This window comes from Lactuca sativa, chromosome 6, assembly GCF_002870075.4.
Source record: "Lactuca sativa cultivar Salinas chromosome 6, Lsat_Salinas_v11, whole genome shotgun sequence".
Taxonomy (NCBI): Eukaryota; Viridiplantae; Streptophyta; class Magnoliopsida; order Asterales; family Asteraceae; genus Lactuca; species Lactuca sativa.
The window spans coordinates 167,008,826-167,027,941 of NC_056628.2; the positions used below are offsets into that span (position 1 = coordinate 167,008,826).

Genomic DNA, 19,116 nt, shown 5'->3' on the forward strand with positions numbered 1-19,116 from the left:
ATGAAATGTGTTAAAGAAATAAGCGAATTTAAATGAGAAATTTGTTTTGAAAATTTTGGTGTTACAATAGATCTCCTGGCGACTCTAAATTGCTTGAAGTCTCTGCCTAACCTGCTGAATAAGCTCTATCATCCTGAGAACTGTCAAAGTGCTCCCCATGACTATCTGGCCAACCTTTCCCCAACAAATCAAGGTCATGCACTTCCTCCCATAGAGGAGCTCAAAGGGTGGCATACCAATGTTGGTGTGGTAGTTGTTGTTATATGAAAACTCAGCCAAAGGGATGTAGGAGTCCCAACTCCCACCGAAGTCTAGGACACATGCTCTCAACATATCCTCGAGCATTTGGATAATCCGTTCGCTCTGTCCATCCGTTTACGGATGGTAGGCGGTGCTAAGGTGTAACTGGGTACCCGATTCCTCGTGGAAATCTTCCAAAATTTGGAAGAGAAACGGGCATCCCAATCTGAAACAATCGAGGTAGACATCCCATGGCGAGCAATCACCTCACAGACATAAATTTCTGCTAAATTTTCAGCAGATGAGCTCTCCTAGATGTCCATAAAGTGAGCACTCTTGTTCAATTGATCAACAATCACCTAGATAGCATCCAAAACCTTTGCAGTCCTAGGTAGCTTCATGATGAAATCCATGGTGATATGCTCACATTTCCATAATGGGACCTCCAATGGCTGCAATTTTCCGTGAGGGCACTGATGCTCGGCCTTGACATTTCGAGAAGTCAGATACTACTCCACAAACCAAACTATATCCCTATTCACACAAGGCCACCAATACTTGCATCTTAGATCATGATATATATTTTTCGCACCCAAATCCTACCATGAAATGTCAGCAGTATAGTTAAAAGTAAATTTGGAGTGCCAATGTAATTTGGACAGCCAATATAGTTAGCAATATAGTTAAAAATAAATGGCATACATAAGGAACATATAGTTAAAAAAACAAAATTTGGATTGCCAATGTAATTTCATGACAATTATATGGACCATTTTTATAACTTACTCTAATACTTATTTACTCAAAAAAAAAAAAATCAATAAAAATGAAACCAACTACAAAACCCACACACCAACAACATATTTTAAAGGTAAATTAGAACATTTCTGATATATTCTTCGTATTTCGAATTAGGGTTTTCGTTTTAGATAATCTACTCGAACGTGATTATTAGATACAATCGGTACCATACTTCGAATTTTATTTTGGACCAACAAATATTTGGTCGAAATAATGTATTCAGAGTATGTAGTCAAATTTGTAAACTACAAAAACCTTAATACTTTTGGTGATATTGAAAAAACATGTGAAATTTTTTGTGAATACCACTTAATATTCATTGGGAGCTGATTCGTACACAAATGTTTTTTTCACTATACACAATAATCCATGTTTTAAAATATTGTATAGTACAAGTCTATAAAGCATAAATTGTTATGTATGAAGAAAATTTGTTGTTTATAAGCATGACAATTGTGGATCGGCAAGTTGGCGGGTCAAAATGCACCAACCCGAACACAACCATTTAACCATATATGTCACAGGTTGACGAGTTTGGAACATAAACTCATATACGACCTGTCAATCCACTTATTTATATGAGTTCATAGGTTGGCGAGTTCGTGGGTCAGATTTGGGTTCGTAGGTTCGTGAGTCGGATTTGGGTTCGTGGGTTCGTGAGTCAGATTCCATAAATAAAATTATAATTAAACATGAATAAATTCTAGATGTAAATGAAGAAACTATTTACCGTTCACACTTCACATACACTTATACATATTATTATTTAACAGATTACACACATATTAAGCAATGATTCGCATAAACATTACAAAATCTGTAATACAGATTAAGCAACTATGTATTAATATGTGAAAGTTAGCACATATAGACATTAGTACATTACAACTTAAGCAACATACCAGAGGTCCAATCGTCCAAAACAAAAGATTGAGAGAAAGTAAGCGAAGAAGTGTAGGGCAACAACAACAAACCGATTGCAGGTTGGAATCGGAAGTCAATCGTTCAGGCGCAACAACAACATATTGCATTCGTCATTTAGACGTGACTCATTGTTCAGGCGTCGTTCAATGACTTCAATCATTCATCAGTATTTAGTGCTGCCGTAATCGTTCTTCGTTCATCAGAGGGCTTATTCAATTTTGTATTTGTGAGATTATTCAGAGCAAACATGGTGCAAATCAGCAAATGGTTAAGGTCACGAGGCAAAAGGTCAATAACCTTATGGAAGACAAAGGTATCCTATCATAGTATCCTACATTCCTACAAATAATACTTAATACATTTAAAAATATATAATTTTTTTATCAAAATTCTAAACGGATCGACGGGTCAACCCATATGTTTTTTGACAAACTCATATATGACCTGTTTAATAAACGAACTGGTGGATTGAAAAACTAAACCCAAACTCATTTATCCGTATCGTATCTAAAATTAACAACCTGATTATAAACATGGTGTTTATTATTTTTCTCTTATTTTTTTTTAACTAAGGTACACACAACACTACGCTGAACCCCAGCCACACCATAACAAAACACCAATGGGCTTTCAAGATTAGGTTTAAGCCATATTGACATTACATGCCGCCTTGGTAGGGTTTTTCTACCGCATCCCCACTTCTTTTTCCCTCCCGTTTTGCACACATCTCTCTCTCACTTCTTCTGTAACGTCTGATTGAATCGATTCATGGTCACAATACACACTTTATAGGGATTTTCATACTCATTCGTAGTCAATTCTTCATCGGAAAGTTCGAGTTTTTTCGTTTTTGTTTCGAAAAAAATGTCGTCAACCAACCCTTTCGATCTTTTGGGCGATGATGATAACGATGACCCCATTCAGCTTTTAGCTAAGCTTCCGGTGGCTGTTCCAACCACCAAGAAATCTCCGGTTGGTGGTGTGGCTGCTAAGCCAGCAGCCAAGCTTCCTTCCAAGCCGCTTCCTCCTGCTCAGGCTGGTACGTATTATTGCTTCCGTTCTGTATAATTTCTTCGAGCCGTGATGCAAATTAGAAATTAAATCTGTTGATCTGGATGATTACTTATGTTTTTCCACATTATGCGATGAATGTGCATAGATATCCCGATTTATACAATGTATTGATTTGATTTTGTGCATTTTAACCGAGTATACATTTCGATTTCACATACAGTGCGAGAGGCGAGGACCGATGGTCAACGTATAGGAAACCGTTTTGGTGGCCGTGGAACAGGCAGAGGCGGACGTGGTGGTTTCAATCGTGAATCAGCCGACGATGAGAATTCCTTTGGCAACAACAATGGATTTTCCGGTGGTTACAGAGCTTCGGAGAATGGAGACGCCGATAAGGCCACCGAAAGACGTGCACCCCGTTATGGAAACCGCGGCGGACGACGCGGCGGCTACACTAACGGAGACGCCACAGAAGGCGAACGCCCGAGAAGGGTTTTCGAACGCCGCAGTGGAACCGGCCGAGGGTTAGTACTTCTCTACATCTTAAACTTAACTCAATAGTTCGTTTCATGATCTGATTCATCGGTTTCTTTCTGTAGAAACGAGTTCAAGCGTGAAGGTGCAGGTCGTGGCAACTGGGGAACCGCCACCGATGAGGTCGCACCGTAAGTACACACATTTCAACTTCTTCTTCTGTAAAGAAAATCTTCAATCCGCTTATTAATCGTTCTTTGATTCTTTATGATGTAGTGAGACTGAAGAACCTGTAACTGAAACTGAAAAGATTGTGGATTCTGAGAAACAAGAAAATGGAGCAGATGCGAACCAAGAAAACACTGTGGATGTGGTAGAGGAAAAGAAGCCAGAAGAGAAGGTGAAATTACCTTTTCAACCCTTGTTTACCCTAACTTGAGATATTCCCATATTTTGTTGTCATCTTCTAGATCTTTAATTACAGGAGATGACCCTTGAGGAATATGAGAAAGTTCTAGAAGAGAAGAGGAAAGCTTTGACCTCTTTGAAGACTGAGGAAAGAAAGGTTGGATTGGACAAAGATTTGGCAAAAATGCAATTGCTTTCCAACAAAAAGAATGAAGAAGACATCTTTGTTAAACTGGTAAATCTTTCTTTAAATATATTTTTCATCATATATAGTTTTTAATTTCATTTTCTGATTAGGGTTCTGAGAAGGATAAGCGAAAAGAAGCTGCTGATAAGGAAGAAAAGGCCAAGAAGGTAGAGTAGTTAACTTTCTGAACATCTTTATGTATATACAATATATGTAAAATCTATACATATATCTTGTGTTAAGACATATAGTTGTTGAAGTTTGTCTGTTTGTTTAATGTTGTAGTCTGTAAGCATTGAGGAGTTTCTGAAACCTGCTGAGGGCGAAAGGGTCAATGGACGTGGTGGCAGGGGACGTGGTGGGCGTGGGGGGTTTAGAGGAGGCTTTGTAGGTGGGGCCCGGATGAACAATGTGGTTGCACCATCGATTGAGGATGTGGCTCAATTTCCATCTTTGAGTGTCAAGTGAGTTGAGAGTTATTATTTACTTTCATGTTTTTATTATTAGGGTTTTTGATTAGTGGTAATCTTTGATGTTTTGTGGTATTTAAGACTTGTTTTAAGGATATTATATTATGGTGTTTTTGTAAGAGTGTAAATCTTGAAGATAACCTTTGTATGGCTGCTACATGCCCTTGGGTTTTCTTTCAGTTATGACTCATCAACCATTTTAATTTATAGTCAATGGTGTCTTTTTTGGTATTGTTTTGTTTTTTATTTGGAAACCTAGTTGTTTTATTTTGTTTAAGCAAGTATCTTATAACATCTTAAAGTTTTATAACCAAAAACCGTGGAATTTTTCTAAATAGGATCTGCACCAATCGTTTATTTAAACCCATATTACGTATTAAACCCATATATTATTATGTACCAATCGTTTCTGGTTTATTTAATAATATTATGTATTAGATTAATATGGAAAAATAATCTTTTGCATCAAACTTCTTTTTTCAAGTTATAATCGTCATACAATTGATTTAAAGAAACCGATTGTGTGGACTTCATGGAACAATAAGATTCCAGACAAACATTCAATTATAATAGGTTCAATTTTATTGTTTGTTTAATGTCCTTGAATTCCAACGCTTTTTTAATTATAACAGTGGACTAATGGCAACTAAATCGTAATTCAATTTGCTTATTATAGCATCATACATCCATTTCAATATGATCAAATGCAAGAAATAGCAATGTACTTTGATTTGTTTATTATGTAATTAATTCTCTTGCTATAAATAGGTCCAAATGAAATCATTTTTAGGTCCTAAAATATCTAAGCATAAACATACATTTAGTTGGTTTCAACTTTCAAGGGACACGATTTAATTGGTTTCAACTTTTATGTCGGATTTTTCCCATTAAAAACACAACACATCTTTAACATTAGAAAGCATACAAAGTATAAATTTTGACACATGTTTTTACAACCAGTGGAATGTTTTAACATTAGACAACTTACACAACAGCAAAGTAAATTCCACCAGTTATATACAAATAGACACAAAAATGATATAGTAATCTAATCACTTATTTGGTTTACCCAAAATATTGAAAAATCAACTGTCGAATAAGGTCATCCTTATTCAGTTATAACAAAAAAAAAACATGAAACACACTGGATATTGTTAAAATACAAAGGAAACAAAAAAGTAGCTAAAACTTTTGCCAAATTGCAAACAGTATAACATAACAATAAAAATAATAACAGGCATTCAACAAAGTGTTATCCTACTTTGTACATCAAAGTTCCCTGAATTCATTTTTTTTTTTAAATTCGAAAAGAATAAAACCATGATCAAGATTCAAGACCTTCTTCAAGAAGAGCAGCATCCTGACTTCTGGTTGACTGGTTGACCTCGGATCTGAACAGTAGGAGGTCTAGCATTGTTCATTGACGGTTGACTTGCCATCCTGGATACAATTCACCAAATTTTATCAGTCCAAATTGCAAGAAATAGCAATGTACTTTACTCTTGTTATTTTTTACTTTTATATATTTATTAAGAAAATGTGAAATAATATAAATGAAACCTGTTTTTAATTTCAGCAGTCATAGCCATAAAAGCTTCTTCCACATTGGTGGAGCTTTTGGCACTTGTTTCAAGGAATGGAATCCCAATCTCATCAGCAAATGCCTACACACAATTAACTCTTTTTAGTATTTTTCATTCACTTAAACTATTTAAAAATAATTAAACATTACTTTAATTTACCTTTCCAGTTTCATAAGACACGACTTTCTGAGAAGTGAGATCACATTTGTTTCCAACAAGAAGCTTGTTGACATTCTCACTAGCATAACGATCGATTTCACTCAACCATTGTTTTACATTGTTGAAACTCTCTTGATCTGTCACATCATAAACAACCTGCAAGAAAAATAAGTGTTTTAAATTTAAAAATTTTAAATTCCAATTTTCTTTAAAAATATCATAGCAAGAATGATTTTTTATAATGAGTTATTTACAATAATGCCATGGGCTCCACGATAGTAGCTGCTGGTGATTGTTCTGAAACGTTCTTGTCCAGCAGTGTCCCACTGTATACAGAATAATGGGAGAATATGTAAATTTCTAGAAGAAAATGGGAACATGTTTTGATAATGGATGAATAAAAACTTACAATTTGGAGCTTAATTGTTTTGCCATCTTGTTCCACTGTGCGGATTTTCTGTGGAAAAGACATCGTAACTTGTGAAAAAATTATTTTTATCAAAATGTAATCATGTCATAAATGAAAACTTGATAAATAATTACTTACAAAGTCTACACCAATGGTGCTGATGTAACTTTCCAAGTATGAATCATCCTGGAGTATAAAAAGTGTATAAATAAGTTGAAAATAAATGGGGCGGATTTATGATTATTAGAAAAAGGAGAATGAGGAACTTACAGCAAATCGCAATAGGAGACAGGATTTTCCAACTCCTGAATCTCCAATGAGTAGAAGCTTGAAGAGGTAGTCACTACAGGAGGAAGGGAACTATTAATTTTGAATTTTGCCCTTAGTTATAGCAAGAAGACATGCAAGTATATTATCATATCAATCTACATATTTTGATGTAAGGATCTACAAGTTTAAAACAATCACACTAGTTACAATTTACAACTCTACGAATCCATGAACTGCTAAAATCCTATTCAACCATTGAAAAACATATAATATTAGCTATAACTAACTACTCAAAATATCAAAATTCATACTTCAAAATTAAAACTCCAGAGAAAATTCAGAATACAGGAAACGAAGCTTCCTAGAATATCTAATAAGATATACCGATTTCAGTTATTCAATAGACCTTGCGCGAAATTACTGAATAGATCGTACGAAAAACGATTTAATTTGATCTAAAAATCCCCAATTTAGGACGATAATACAACCCTAACTCGTCACAATCCATAAGTACACAACTAATCAAAGAATAAACTGAGAATCTTAAAAAACCAATTCAATAAACATAGATCTAGAAGAATCACATCAGATACAAGTCGGAAAAGCGGAAATTGAGTTAACAATCAGAATATCTGCGGTTTGACTAGAAGAAAGAACATACTATTCGGGATTCATCTTCGTGTATAGAGTCGAGATCGACTAAATCGAGGTTACGCCGAGATATTTCAATAACTACTGGGGAGATCGACGGGAAAACGGAATCTTCGCCGGAGATAAAGCTTAAAAGTAAACGATTTCGTTGAAGAATTGATGAAGATGCCAGCAATGTCGGAGTCTTTAAAAGAATGTAGGTATGGTGGGGGTTGACGTATTGAATAGAAACAAATTTGACACGCGTTTTTGGAAAAGGGTTAATCACGAAAAGGTTATGAAATATCACATTTTAATTTGTTAAATACTTTTCTTGCAAAACTGGTTAACGAAAATGATTTTATTTCGTGATATAATACAATTTTTTTTATGAAAATAAATTCACAATTTGTTTGCAAATTTTCTAATTTCATAATACCTATTTTGCTATTTAGGTTTCACAAATATTCAAAAAAAATTATGTTTTATTTTAAATTTCAGATATAAGATTTAAAGTCTGGTTTAAATATAATTGCAATTTCTTTCAATCTTGTTCTACCATCTTCAAGTCATAATTTCTTACAATTTGTTCTCTCATCTTCAAACTCAATTTCTTTCTACCACTACTAATAAGACATGCTATCACAAGTTCCTTCCGATTCCCATTGGGTCAACCAACATGCCAACGATATTCATGAATATCAGGACCGAATATTTGAATCATTAATTGATTGTTTTGTGATTGTATTCATTGAGGAGAGGACATTACGGTCTATTTTAATAGTGTGGAGGATAATTGACGCTGAAACAACAAATGTTACATGGAAAATTCTTTTAACACAAGTAATGGACATGTGACTCCATGAGGTGAAATCATTGGATCGTGTAGCGACTAAATAAGGGATTAGAGTTGATCTAACAAAGATCAAAGTTCTAAAAGAAATAAAAAAATACCCAAAAGTCCAACCAATAATTGGAGTTTCCCAAGGGGAGCTATTATAGGAGGCTTATTAGACTAGAGGAAGTGGAGTGCAGTAAGGATGACATGGCGCCTATGTGGCATAAGGAATATCGCCCCTCTATGCGGTTTGGGGAGTACGGTCATTCTTGGGAGAGCTCCTCTCTCTCACTCTTCCTCCCTGTCTCTATCTCTCTCTTCTTTCTCTTTCCTCTTTCCATGGTATACCACTCTTTGAGTGTGGTAAAATGAGGGAGTGTGGCACCACTCCCTCCAGCTTTAGACCGGAGGAGTGGGTTGCGGCCACTGTCGTACTTGGGTGCCACGTCTGCAGGAACACCCCCCCCCCCCCCCCACCGTGGTAAGGGTGCAGTAAGAGGTACATTGTGGTCATAGAAGGGTGCACTTGAGGGATGAATGTGATTGGCTGAGTTTGTTACCGTTGCAAACGGTCATAAATTCGATTTTTTTTTCTTTTAACATTTAACTTTTATATAAACCTCTCAACCTTTCATATATATATATATATATATATATATATATATATATATATATATATATATATATATATATATATATATATATATATATATATATATATATATATATATATATATTTTTTTTATCTTTCTACTATATTTCCTTTAAAAAATAAAAAAAAATGTCGTCGTCCGATTCAAGAATTTGATGTTTTTGTCGCTGCTTCTAAATTTGCGAAAGAAACGTATGAAGCGGCATGCGGTAGCGCAACCGACAGTGCTGAATGGAGAACACAAATATTTATTTATAGAAACCGTGAAGATGCAAATCAACGTTTGATACAAGACTACTTTAAAGAAAATGCCATTTTTCAAGGATACCATTTCAAAATGCACTTCAGAATGTTCAATCCTTTGTACGAACGTATAGTCGGAGATCTAACGAGGGAGTGTGTTTTTTATTTTCCAACAACAGCTCGATGCTAGAGGTACACCCGATTTCACCTTTTTACAAAAATACACAACTGCACTTTGTCAAATATCATATGACATCCCCCTCACTATTTAGGCAAAACTATTATTCAGTTTTATGGTCCAAAATATTTACGTAAACCTACACGCAATGACATCATGAAATTGCAATCTCATCATGCTATCGTACATGACTTTCTAGAATGTTATGAAGTTTAGATTGTCTACATTGGGCATGAGAAAATTGTCCTACCTAACACCATGGTCAATTTACCCGAGGTGATCATGGGCATCCAACGGTCAAACTTGAAACGGTGACATTACATGATCAGTGGATTTGACATGCTTTTTTTGGTTCTCCTGGATCCCTTAACGACATTAACGTTGTTAATCATTCACCTATATTTAACAACATATACGACGAATATGCACCAGTTTCTTTTTTTCTATTGCGTGGAACACCGTATAAATATGGTTATTATCTAGTTGATGGGATCCATCCTGGGTATGCAATTTTTGTTAAATCATTTACGTGCCTGAATGATACTATTCGGAAAAAATTCAAGAAAACTCAAAAAGAGCTAGGAAGGATGTCGAGCGGACTTTTGAAGCTCTCAAGAAACGTTGGTTTAAATTGAAAAAACCAACAATTTTTTCAGCGAGAAAAAAATGTATGAAGTCATGTATGCATGTATAATACTACATAATATGATTATCGAACACGAAGGAAGAGAGATATGTGAGTATGATGATGAGGAAACCATTCCCACGACACAAACAATAGAAATTTGGGATGATGAGTACATTGAAAAAAGAGTAGAGGTTCACTGCAATGAAACATTTCACAATCTTCGTATGGACTTGGTGGAACATATTTACGGGATTCAACACATTAACTTCAATCTGGATCCCGAGGATGACCCAGAAGACGAGTTCTCAAATGACGACTTAATGTAGTGTATTTTATTTTTAATCGTTTGATGTATGTTTTTTTTTAAGTTTGTAGGTTTAAAATTTATAATGTTTTTTTCGAAGTATTTAGGGTTTTTTTAAGCAATGGAATGTAATGTTATTTTGAAGTAATGGGATGTATGTTTTTTATTAAAAGTATAATTTTTATTTAACTAAAATGAAAAAAATCAAGTGTGGCACCACTCCTTGGATGTCGTCTACACTTTAATTGAATGTATGTTTTTTTTATTAAAAGTATAGTTTTTATTTAACTAAAATGAAACCACACTTTTGTGGTAAAAAATGACGTGTCGTCTACGTAAAGTGAAGAGAGTGCAACTTTTGTGACACACTCCCTCCAGTCTTATGTAACGTCCGTAGATCCGGGCTAGTAATTTTTGAGACGATAAGCATCAAAAATGAATTTTTGATGGAAGATTATTTAGAAGGATTAATTTTAACCAAGTTGTAGTATATATCACAAGGTTTCCGTGCATATAAAAAACGCCAAAATCCGAGTTATAACGAAGAAATTATGACCTGTCGAAGTTTCGCGACAAAACCGGCACGACCCAGCGCGACGTAAATAGTGAATTTAAGGTAGATAGATATCTATCCTTAGTGATCTAAACGAGAGTCGAAGATGTCTTCGATATTAGTCCAACGATAAAAAGATAGACGAAAACGGAGTTCAGATGAAGGAGTTATGAATTTCGAACGGAGTTTTCTTGTCCCGGCCTACTAAAGATAATATATAAGTAATATATTTATAATATATTAAAAATAAAGTCAAAATTAGCCAATGGAGTCTGAACGAGAGTTGTAGAGCATAATCTCACCTACGCGTCGATATAAAGAACGTCAAAAACGGAGTTCGTATGCGAAAGTTATGAATTTCTGAAGTTCGGGGCACGAAACCCCAAAACTTTCAGATACCACGACGTGGCAAGCAGTGCCACGATGTGGCAAGTCTTTTGACACCTCCGGGAGTCCCCCAGATGCAACTTGTGATGACGCATGCAGTGACGACCAAGCCCACGGCGTGGAAAAAGGTGCCACGACGTGGCTAGGGTAGATTTTGCCCTATAAATAGATTCGAAGGGCCAACCGAGTTTGGTTGCTCATTCTCTCATCTCTTTCCCATATTACATCGATTTATGTACAATTTTAACCCCCCAAAGCCCTGGTATCACCCCGAGACCCGAAGCAAGTCCCGAAGCCCGAAGATCCCGAGAAGAAAAGAGTTTCCGAGCCGAAGCTCTCCCGCGAGAAGTCCGGTGTGTGAAGAGATCACGGTTTCACCGAAGAATACTACCATTGCAAGCCGTAGTGCTGTCCGATCATCTTCTGATCATGTGAGTGTGTGGTCACTTTCTTCTAAGACATAAATATTAAGTATTTGCTATGAAATACGTGCTATGTGTTTATATATTGTTGTTTATTTGAGATGTTGGTGGAATACATGAACTATATAGGTTTTAATGAGTTAAACTGTATATGTATTTTGTAACTACAAATATGTTGGGTAGATGAGATCCGTGAGTATGGATCAGATCAAGAGATTAGTTTAGATCCGTGAGTAGGAATCAGACCAAGAGGCTAGTTTTAGATATGTGAGTATGGATTAGACCAAGAGGTTAGTTTTAGATCCGAGAGTATGGATCAAGTAAGGAGATAAACTTGCTATTAGTCTGGGAGTATGGATTAAGACTAAGTTAATTGTCCCTAGTCCGGGAGTATGGATTGGGCATAGTTATAGATCCGGGAGTATGGATCAGATATGGATTAAGACTAAGTTAATTGTCCTTAGTCCGGGAGTATGGATTGGGCACGGTTATAGATCCGGGAGTATGGATCAGATCAGGATTATGGTATAGTTAATTGTCCCTATTCCGGGAGTATGGAATGGGTACAATTATTGATCCGGGAGTATGGATCAGATCAGGAGGTTAGTTTTAGATCCGTGAGTATGGATCAGGTAGTTTTAGATCCGTGAGTATGGATCAGGTGAAAAGGTAGTTTTAGATCCGTGAGTATGGATCAGGGGAAAAGGTTAGTTTTAGATCCGTGAGTATGGATCGGGTGAAAAGGTTAGTTTTAGATGCATGAGTAGGGATCAAGTAAAGAGGAAAATTTTATATATGAGAGTTTAGATCGTGTCGTTGTGAGGATCGATGGGGTGGGATAAGAGTTGCCTTTATATGGTGAAAATGTACAAGTTTGAATGCTCTATATTTATAAATATATGATATAACATTGTGTGATGAAAACCCTATATGCTCACCAGGCTCCCAAGCTTGACCCACTCAGTTTTCTTTGTATCACAGGTATCGATACGAAGACATATTTCACAGAGAGATTTAAAGGAGATATAAATCATTCGTGTAATTAAATGTAAGTTCTGTTTATGCTTATATGTCTGTATCGGAACATAACATCCCGAGGTTTTATTATTAAATGAAAATACATTCTCTTTGAGAAATGTTTTGATAAGTTATTATCATATCTTGTTTTGGGAACAAATTCCGCAACCGTTTTCTTTAAAAGATTACTCTGATTTTAAAAACAAAGCATAAACAAATCGGTCTTTTTCTGGCCGTGAAATTGGGGATGTCACATCTTATGTATTTGTCATCAATCTTACTACTCTAGTTGTGTTAACCCGATGTATAACCCTTGTAAATTAAATTGGGATTAGATGTTTAAGTGTTCTTTTTCATATTCAAAATATTATTAAATATTGTATTATATAATTATATAATAATAATATAAAAAGATTGTTCCTCTATGAGCAGTTATTTCATCCTATTGATTGAATTTATTATTATTTTTTTTTAGTTTTTTTTCGAATGAAAAACTACTGACCAGGGATTTAAGAGATTAGGGGTTACGTGTGTTGCCAACTGTTTTCCACCGCTTAGATACGTGTCCGCCCTATTTGACCTCTTTCTTTCTTTCTCTGTCTCTCTTTTTTTTTTTTTTAATCCCACTGCCCTTTTCATCCAATCATAATATACTTCTCGAACCTTTGTTTCCCATCGTCCTATTATCTGCCCCCACCGATTTCGTAGATCGTTAATTACAATAAGATAACCCTTCTTCAAGTTCCTTCTATCCCTCCATACGCTCCTCCAAACCACCGCCCTACACCTCCCTTTTCCACTGTATGTCTTCAAATTCCACCTCCGTCGGACACCACACATCAACATCCCAATCGGAAATAATCATAGAAGAAATCGATGACCGGTTCTACAATTCGTTGCCCTTTACAGTTTCTTCTTCAGTGAATAGACGGTAACGATGTTCCATTAAAGCATGAAGACTTCTTGGTCTGGGTTTACAACTTCCTCTCCACCACCATTGTCTCCTCTTCTATCTCATCGGTCAAACCGCTTCCTCCTAACCCTTCACTCTAATCGTCTTAATATCTTCCTGATTCTTCCACCATCATATGACCTCCACCTAGAAGGGTCTTTCTTCTATACCCACCGATTATGATTCCCCATCTCCTTGCTTTCATTTACAAAAAACCATCTCAGATTTCGTTTTCGGTCACGATGGGAATAGAGCGTCGATGAAGATAACCATCAACCAGACTCCGATTTAGCTTTCGCCGACACCGCCTATGCCATAGCCTCCATTGAAGAAGCAGGAAAACGCAATCGGGACTGCGACAAGCAAAGTGAATCAGAAGTTTCGGCCAACATAAATGTTCTCGTGGCCGCGACATCACCCAGTTTCGCCCCACCTCTGATCTATCTCCCCTAATCTATGGCTTTCTCCACCAATGGCGTTGAAAATTAACAAAGCCTTGTTGTCGAATGATGATAAAGTGAAGTTTCTCATCGATGGCGTTGATGTAAACAACGTAGGGTTTTGTTTCCATTCAAAATCTTCATATTTACTAATTTTTCTACTCAGTAAAGTTACCGATTACCTTAGTTTTTGTCGAACCTAGGTTAAGTTGGTAGGGATGATATTGAACAAAGCTGAGAGGATTACCGATCTTTCCTTTTTGCTTGATGACGGCACATGTCGCATAGACTGCAATAGAAGATATCAAACTATCTCATGCTTACATTTACACTCCCCTCTTAATCTGTGTTTTCACAATATAATTTCTGTGTTTGTGATGTCTTAGGGTTCATGAACCTGTAGACACGAAGAAGATGGAAGCAATAACGTAAATCGCACATTACTTCTAGGTTTTCAAATGGAAATTCTGAAAGGACTAGTATGCTCAAGAGTCATATAAAGTGATATTGTTAAATAAAATATGATAGTAATGGGTCACACTAACAACAACTTGATACAATTGACTATTTATTAGAAATTGATTTTAATAAATATTCAATAAAACTCTTATAGTTAAATTGGGAATTATTTATTTCTAGGAAATAATTAATTTGCATTAGCAAGTAACATAATATATCATATGGTATGATTTATTAAGTCATGTACAACATTTTGGAGCATAAGGACTTTTTGTCTTTTACCAAAAAAGTTAAGGTTTTTATAAAAGAGTTTATAAAATTTACCAAGTTTGACTTCTTTTTATTATGAAAAATCGTGGGTATTCTTCTATGATGCAATTCATGGGCTTTTGCATATAATAATGAAAAGACGGCATGCCTTAAAAGCATGGGGATACAAGTATGTTTTAGGGGACAAGCTTGTCTAAAGTGGAAGTATCTAATGGTTAATACCTTCACTTTATGCATATAAATAAGGAGCTTGCTTAAGGCTAGGTGATTCATTCTTATGCTTGATGAAATGGCCGAAATCTCTCTTATCTCCCTCTCACTATTCTCTTGAAAATCTTGTGTTTGTATGTGATGAAATGGCCGAAGTCTCTCTTATCTACCTCTCACTATTCATGGGCTTTCAAATAAAAATGCTTGAAAATCTTGTGTTTGTATGTGATAGAAACAACAAGCTGGTAGTAGTAGTACTAGTAATCAATCTCATATGCCAAGTTTTGGGATTAACACACAATCTTGCCAAACTACTTCATCAAATCAGGTAAATGTTTTAGAATCTTTTCTATAGTTTTAATCATGAGAAATATTACTTATTATGTCATGTTAACTTTATAATTTGGTAGTTCACTGGTCAATATGTTGTTGATGGACTTTATGGAATTGATAAAAGGGTGATAAATTATTTGCAACTTCCAGCCAATTTTTAAGTTGATTAGTTTGGTTTGTTTTAGTTTTATTATGTGAAATTCCAATTCTTTATAAGTTGTTTGTATGTTTCAGAGCAAGGGAATCAGGATTACATGTAGAAGAAATTGCTATGCAATTGGGCCTTCCTTTATACAAGATCTGATATTCATCTGTTTATTTTATAAGTGTTGTATGGATAAATGTGTAATGCACCGATTCTCGAATACCATTTTATGGTTATAAATTCTCATGAATTCAAGATCTACTCAACGAGTTGGTTGCCTGACTCGTCGAGTAGCAGCGGGTTTGGGCCACGTGTTTAAGTGACCAACTCGCCGAGTCGGAAGAGTGACTAGACGAGTTGGACCTGAAGGGTGAAACCCTAATTTCCGGGTTTTGGCACCCTATTTAAGGGATCATTAGCCTCCCTTAATTCCTTTGCAGCCCCTTGACTCTTGAGAGTCCAGAAACCCTAATTCATGTGTGTGCTCCATATTAGTGTAAATTTCAAGCTTGGAAAGAAGACCTTGATGCAAGAAGCTTGAAGATCAAGAAGTTGGAGGCAAGAACGTTGTGGTTCTGAAGTCTATCTCATCTAGCTTCATTTGAGGTATCAATTCATGATTTTGGCCTCATTCCTTTCTAGATCTCTTTGGATAAAGTTTAGGGCTTATTGGCTTGGTTATGAAGCTATTCTTGGGTATGAGCTCAGATCTGAAGTTGTAACTTCAGATCTGAACTCTCTTTGATTTGTAAGTCCATAAAGCTATCGGCATTGGCAAGCATGAACCCCTCCTTAAGTGTAAAACCCCATTTCAAGCTTGGTTTTGGCATTTTTGAGTAATTAGAGCCTTGAATGCACATAAAGTTTGCAACTTCACGTGATAATCATGCCTTGGGAACTTAGATCTGCTGTGTGGAGCCTTGTCATGGCTTAAAAAGCATCTGTAGGGATGAAGGACAGAAGGGACTTGGCGAGTCGCATGGTAGACTCAACGAGTCATATGAAGATGTTCATGAACTCGACGGGTTGGATGAACAACTCGGCGAGTCCGATGAAGATTGACTTGGGCTCGGCGAGTGGCATGGTGACTCCGAGAGTTGGCAAGTTATGCAAGGAATTCAACGAGTAGCTGAGGGTACTCGACGAGTTGAGGTCAACATGGATTGTTGACCTTGATAGTTGACTTTGACTTTGACTTTGACCAAGGGTTGATCGTTTTGACTTTTGAGGATAATTGGTACGCGGATATTTACGAATTGGATCGTTGATGGTTATAGGTGTTGGAGTTTGGGGCAGTGTTTCGGGAGCGTGATTTCGTGGTTCAGTCTGACATTGTAAGGTGAGTTATCCTCACTATACTAAGGGGTCTAAGGCACCAAGGCCGGCCCATTGGATTTGATATCCTAGTAGTTATTGATATGTTGGGTTTGAGTTAGTGATGTATGCCAGTTGATATGCTAGTCGGGTAGATATATAGGATTACCTGTGATACTGTATGATTATATGTTTGTGCATTAGTTATGTTATATGTCGACATGTTATGTGGGATGGGTTGAGGTTATACTGCTCAGTGCGGTAGCCAACAAACCCTAGAGTATTCCAGATATGAGCTGAAGGTCGGGCAAGGCATGCCAGACTCATACTGAGGACTCGGGAGCATTCTAGAAACGTGTTGAGGGCCGGGTAAGGCATGCCGGACTCGTACTGTGGGCTCGATGGCGATCCAGATGTGAGTTGTGGGCCCGAAAGGCAATCCAGACTCACACTGTGGGACCATGGGTAATCCAGTCTGTAAAGCTGTAGACCCATCACATGTTGTTCAGTTTGTTATGTTATGATATTGTTGATATTGTTGTGGACTGTATGTCTATCAGTATTTTGGGGGTAACTCACTAAGATTTCGGGCTTGCAGTTTTAGTTTATTGTTTCAGGTTCAGCGGATGGTTGCGGGTAGGCGAAGGCATGACCGTACACTTCCTCGATATTCAATTATGATTTTTGGGAACTCTGATGTATAAACTATTTTGAAAACAAATTGTAATAATTGAATGGTTTCAAATGATTTGAAAAGTTTTAAATTTGCTCGTATTTTATGGGTGTTACAAGTTGGTATCAAAACCTTGATTTGAGTGAATTGGAGGAACAGTCGTGTGAATACATTCCCAAATCAAGGAAATATTTTTCAAAATGATTTTTAAATGGTTTTCAAAATAAGTAAAAGAGGATGTGAAGTGTAGGATCAGCCAGAGCCAGTAAGTAGACCCAAAATACCATACGGTTATTTGATATTGTGACATGTTAGAACAACATGCTAGTACTAGGCTAGGTATCTTCAGGAATTGCATGATAGAATTGCCTGATTATGTGATGCCTGTTAGCCTAGCGTTTTCCTTATATGAGATTGACATCATTATTGTAGTTACTTGTGTATGCATCACAACTGTATATAATTAAGATCTTATAGCTTGAGAATGTTTGATCTGGCCTGATGTTCTGTTCTTATTGATTAGGGCTTAGGGTAGGATGGGGTATTTGAAAGTCTAAAGGGTCTAGCATTATGTATGGATAGCATACACTAGTGCTGCAGGGGTTGGTGGAAGTTTCATGGATGGGTGGGTAGTGTGAGGCCGAGAGGCTAGTTATGAGATATTTATCAACCCTATAGGAGTGAGGATTTATCACTCGCTATGTATATGTATATTGTAGGGTGTTGTGAGGATACTTGAGACAAATATAGGTAGGTGTGGAAGGTAGTATGGGCCCGTACTACTGAAAGCACATGACCCATACGCGTAGCAAGGAAGTCACAACCCCTGGGGTTTAGTTGGAAGTCGGTTCCCTGTTATGGTATGGATTATTCGAGACGTTTTGAGATCGGATCCGGATCAGGATCGAGAACTGGCAGCCAGGATAGGCCAATATTGTCAGAGTATCGTGTCAGGGAGATCATCCGAGAGGAGGTGATCGAGATCGTTTAGGGATAGATTCCAGAGATGCCGGGTCTATTAAGACCGCCATGGTTGAGTATTTCGATGAGCGCTATGCAGCCATTGTCGAGACAGTTGTCGTGACAAATTAAACAGTTGTATCGACGGCAAGGGGAGGATCTGGTCAAGCTTCCTAGTTCCGGGCCATACTCTGTTGAGCTGAGGGCTACAGTTATTTGGGATCGGGAAGATGATTTATACTCGTTATATTTTCGCGGGTTGAGCGGGAGAGGCTAGCACGTGGGTTTCTAGATTTAAGGCTCGGGGGTTTTGCTTGAGGCCGGAATGTGAGTCGCGGGAACTCCGGAAGGGAGTGATGATTATGTTCAGTTGGGGTTTTGCAGCTGGAAGGGGAATGGTTTATTAAGGGATTGGATTGTCGTTTTGTAGAGCAAGGATTATGCCCTCTTTGTTTTTTTCGAGCTCGAAGGAGTGAGCAGACTTGTGACCCCAAGATCAGGTTGTATTCCAGCTCAGGGTCAGTTGGTTGCAGGAATAGGCAACATTATTTCAGCGCTGACGAGCGCAG

At 36.9% G+C, this 19,116-nt stretch overlaps 2 protein-coding genes across 2 annotated transcripts; one reads left to right on the plus strand and one right to left on the minus strand.

Moving 5' to 3' along the window:
* The first annotated feature begins 2,628 nt into the window (after positions 1-2,628).
* On the plus strand, positions 2,629-4,749 carry LOC111905119 (RGG repeats nuclear RNA binding protein A). Its single transcript, XM_023900795.3, has 7 exons — positions 2,629-3,004; positions 3,200-3,503; positions 3,579-3,644; positions 3,730-3,853; positions 3,938-4,096; positions 4,159-4,215; positions 4,334-4,749. The coding sequence occupies exons 1-7, from the start codon at positions 2,830-2,832 to the stop codon at positions 4,514-4,516; spliced, it is 1,068 nt and encodes a 355-aa protein (XP_023756563.1). The 5' UTR covers positions 2,629-2,829; the 3' UTR covers positions 4,517-4,749.
* Positions 4,750-5,678: 929 nt separating this feature from the next.
* On the minus strand, positions 5,679-7,821 carry LOC111905120 (ras-related protein RABD2c). Its single transcript, XM_023900797.3, has 8 exons — positions 7,601-7,821; positions 6,940-7,012; positions 6,808-6,855; positions 6,670-6,717; positions 6,515-6,586; positions 6,261-6,416; positions 6,079-6,182; positions 5,679-5,958 (listed from the first exon to the last, which is right to left on the minus strand). Exons 1-8 carry the CDS (start codon positions 7,612-7,614, stop codon positions 5,862-5,864), a joined length of 612 nt encoding a protein of 203 aa, XP_023756565.1. The 5' UTR covers positions 7,615-7,821; the 3' UTR covers positions 5,679-5,861.
* Positions 7,822-19,116: the final 11,295 nt, after the last annotated feature.

Excerpts from the sequence above, each read along its gene's own strand:
- LOC111905119 (XM_023900795.3), top strand. The coding sequence starts at position 2,830 with ATGTCGTCAACCAACCCTTTCGATCTTTTGGGCGATGATGATAACGAT. Across the intron at positions 3,504-3,578 it reads CGCAGTGGAACCGGCCGAGG|AAACGAGTTCAAGCGTGAAG; the intron begins GTTAGTACTTCT and ends TTCTTTCTGTAG. Across the intron at positions 4,216-4,333 it reads AGGAAGAAAAGGCCAAGAAG|TCTGTAAGCATTGAGGAGTT; the intron begins GTAGAGTAGTTA and ends TTAATGTTGTAG.
- LOC111905120 (XM_023900797.3), bottom strand. Across the intron at positions 6,587-6,669 it reads AAACAATTAAGCTCCAAATT|TGGGACACTGCTGGACAAGA; the intron begins GTAAGTTTTTAT and ends TTCTGTATACAG. Across the intron at positions 6,417-6,514 it reads GTGGAGCCCATGGCATTATT|GTTGTTTATGATGTGACAGA; the intron begins GTAAATAACTCA and ends TTTTTCTTGCAG.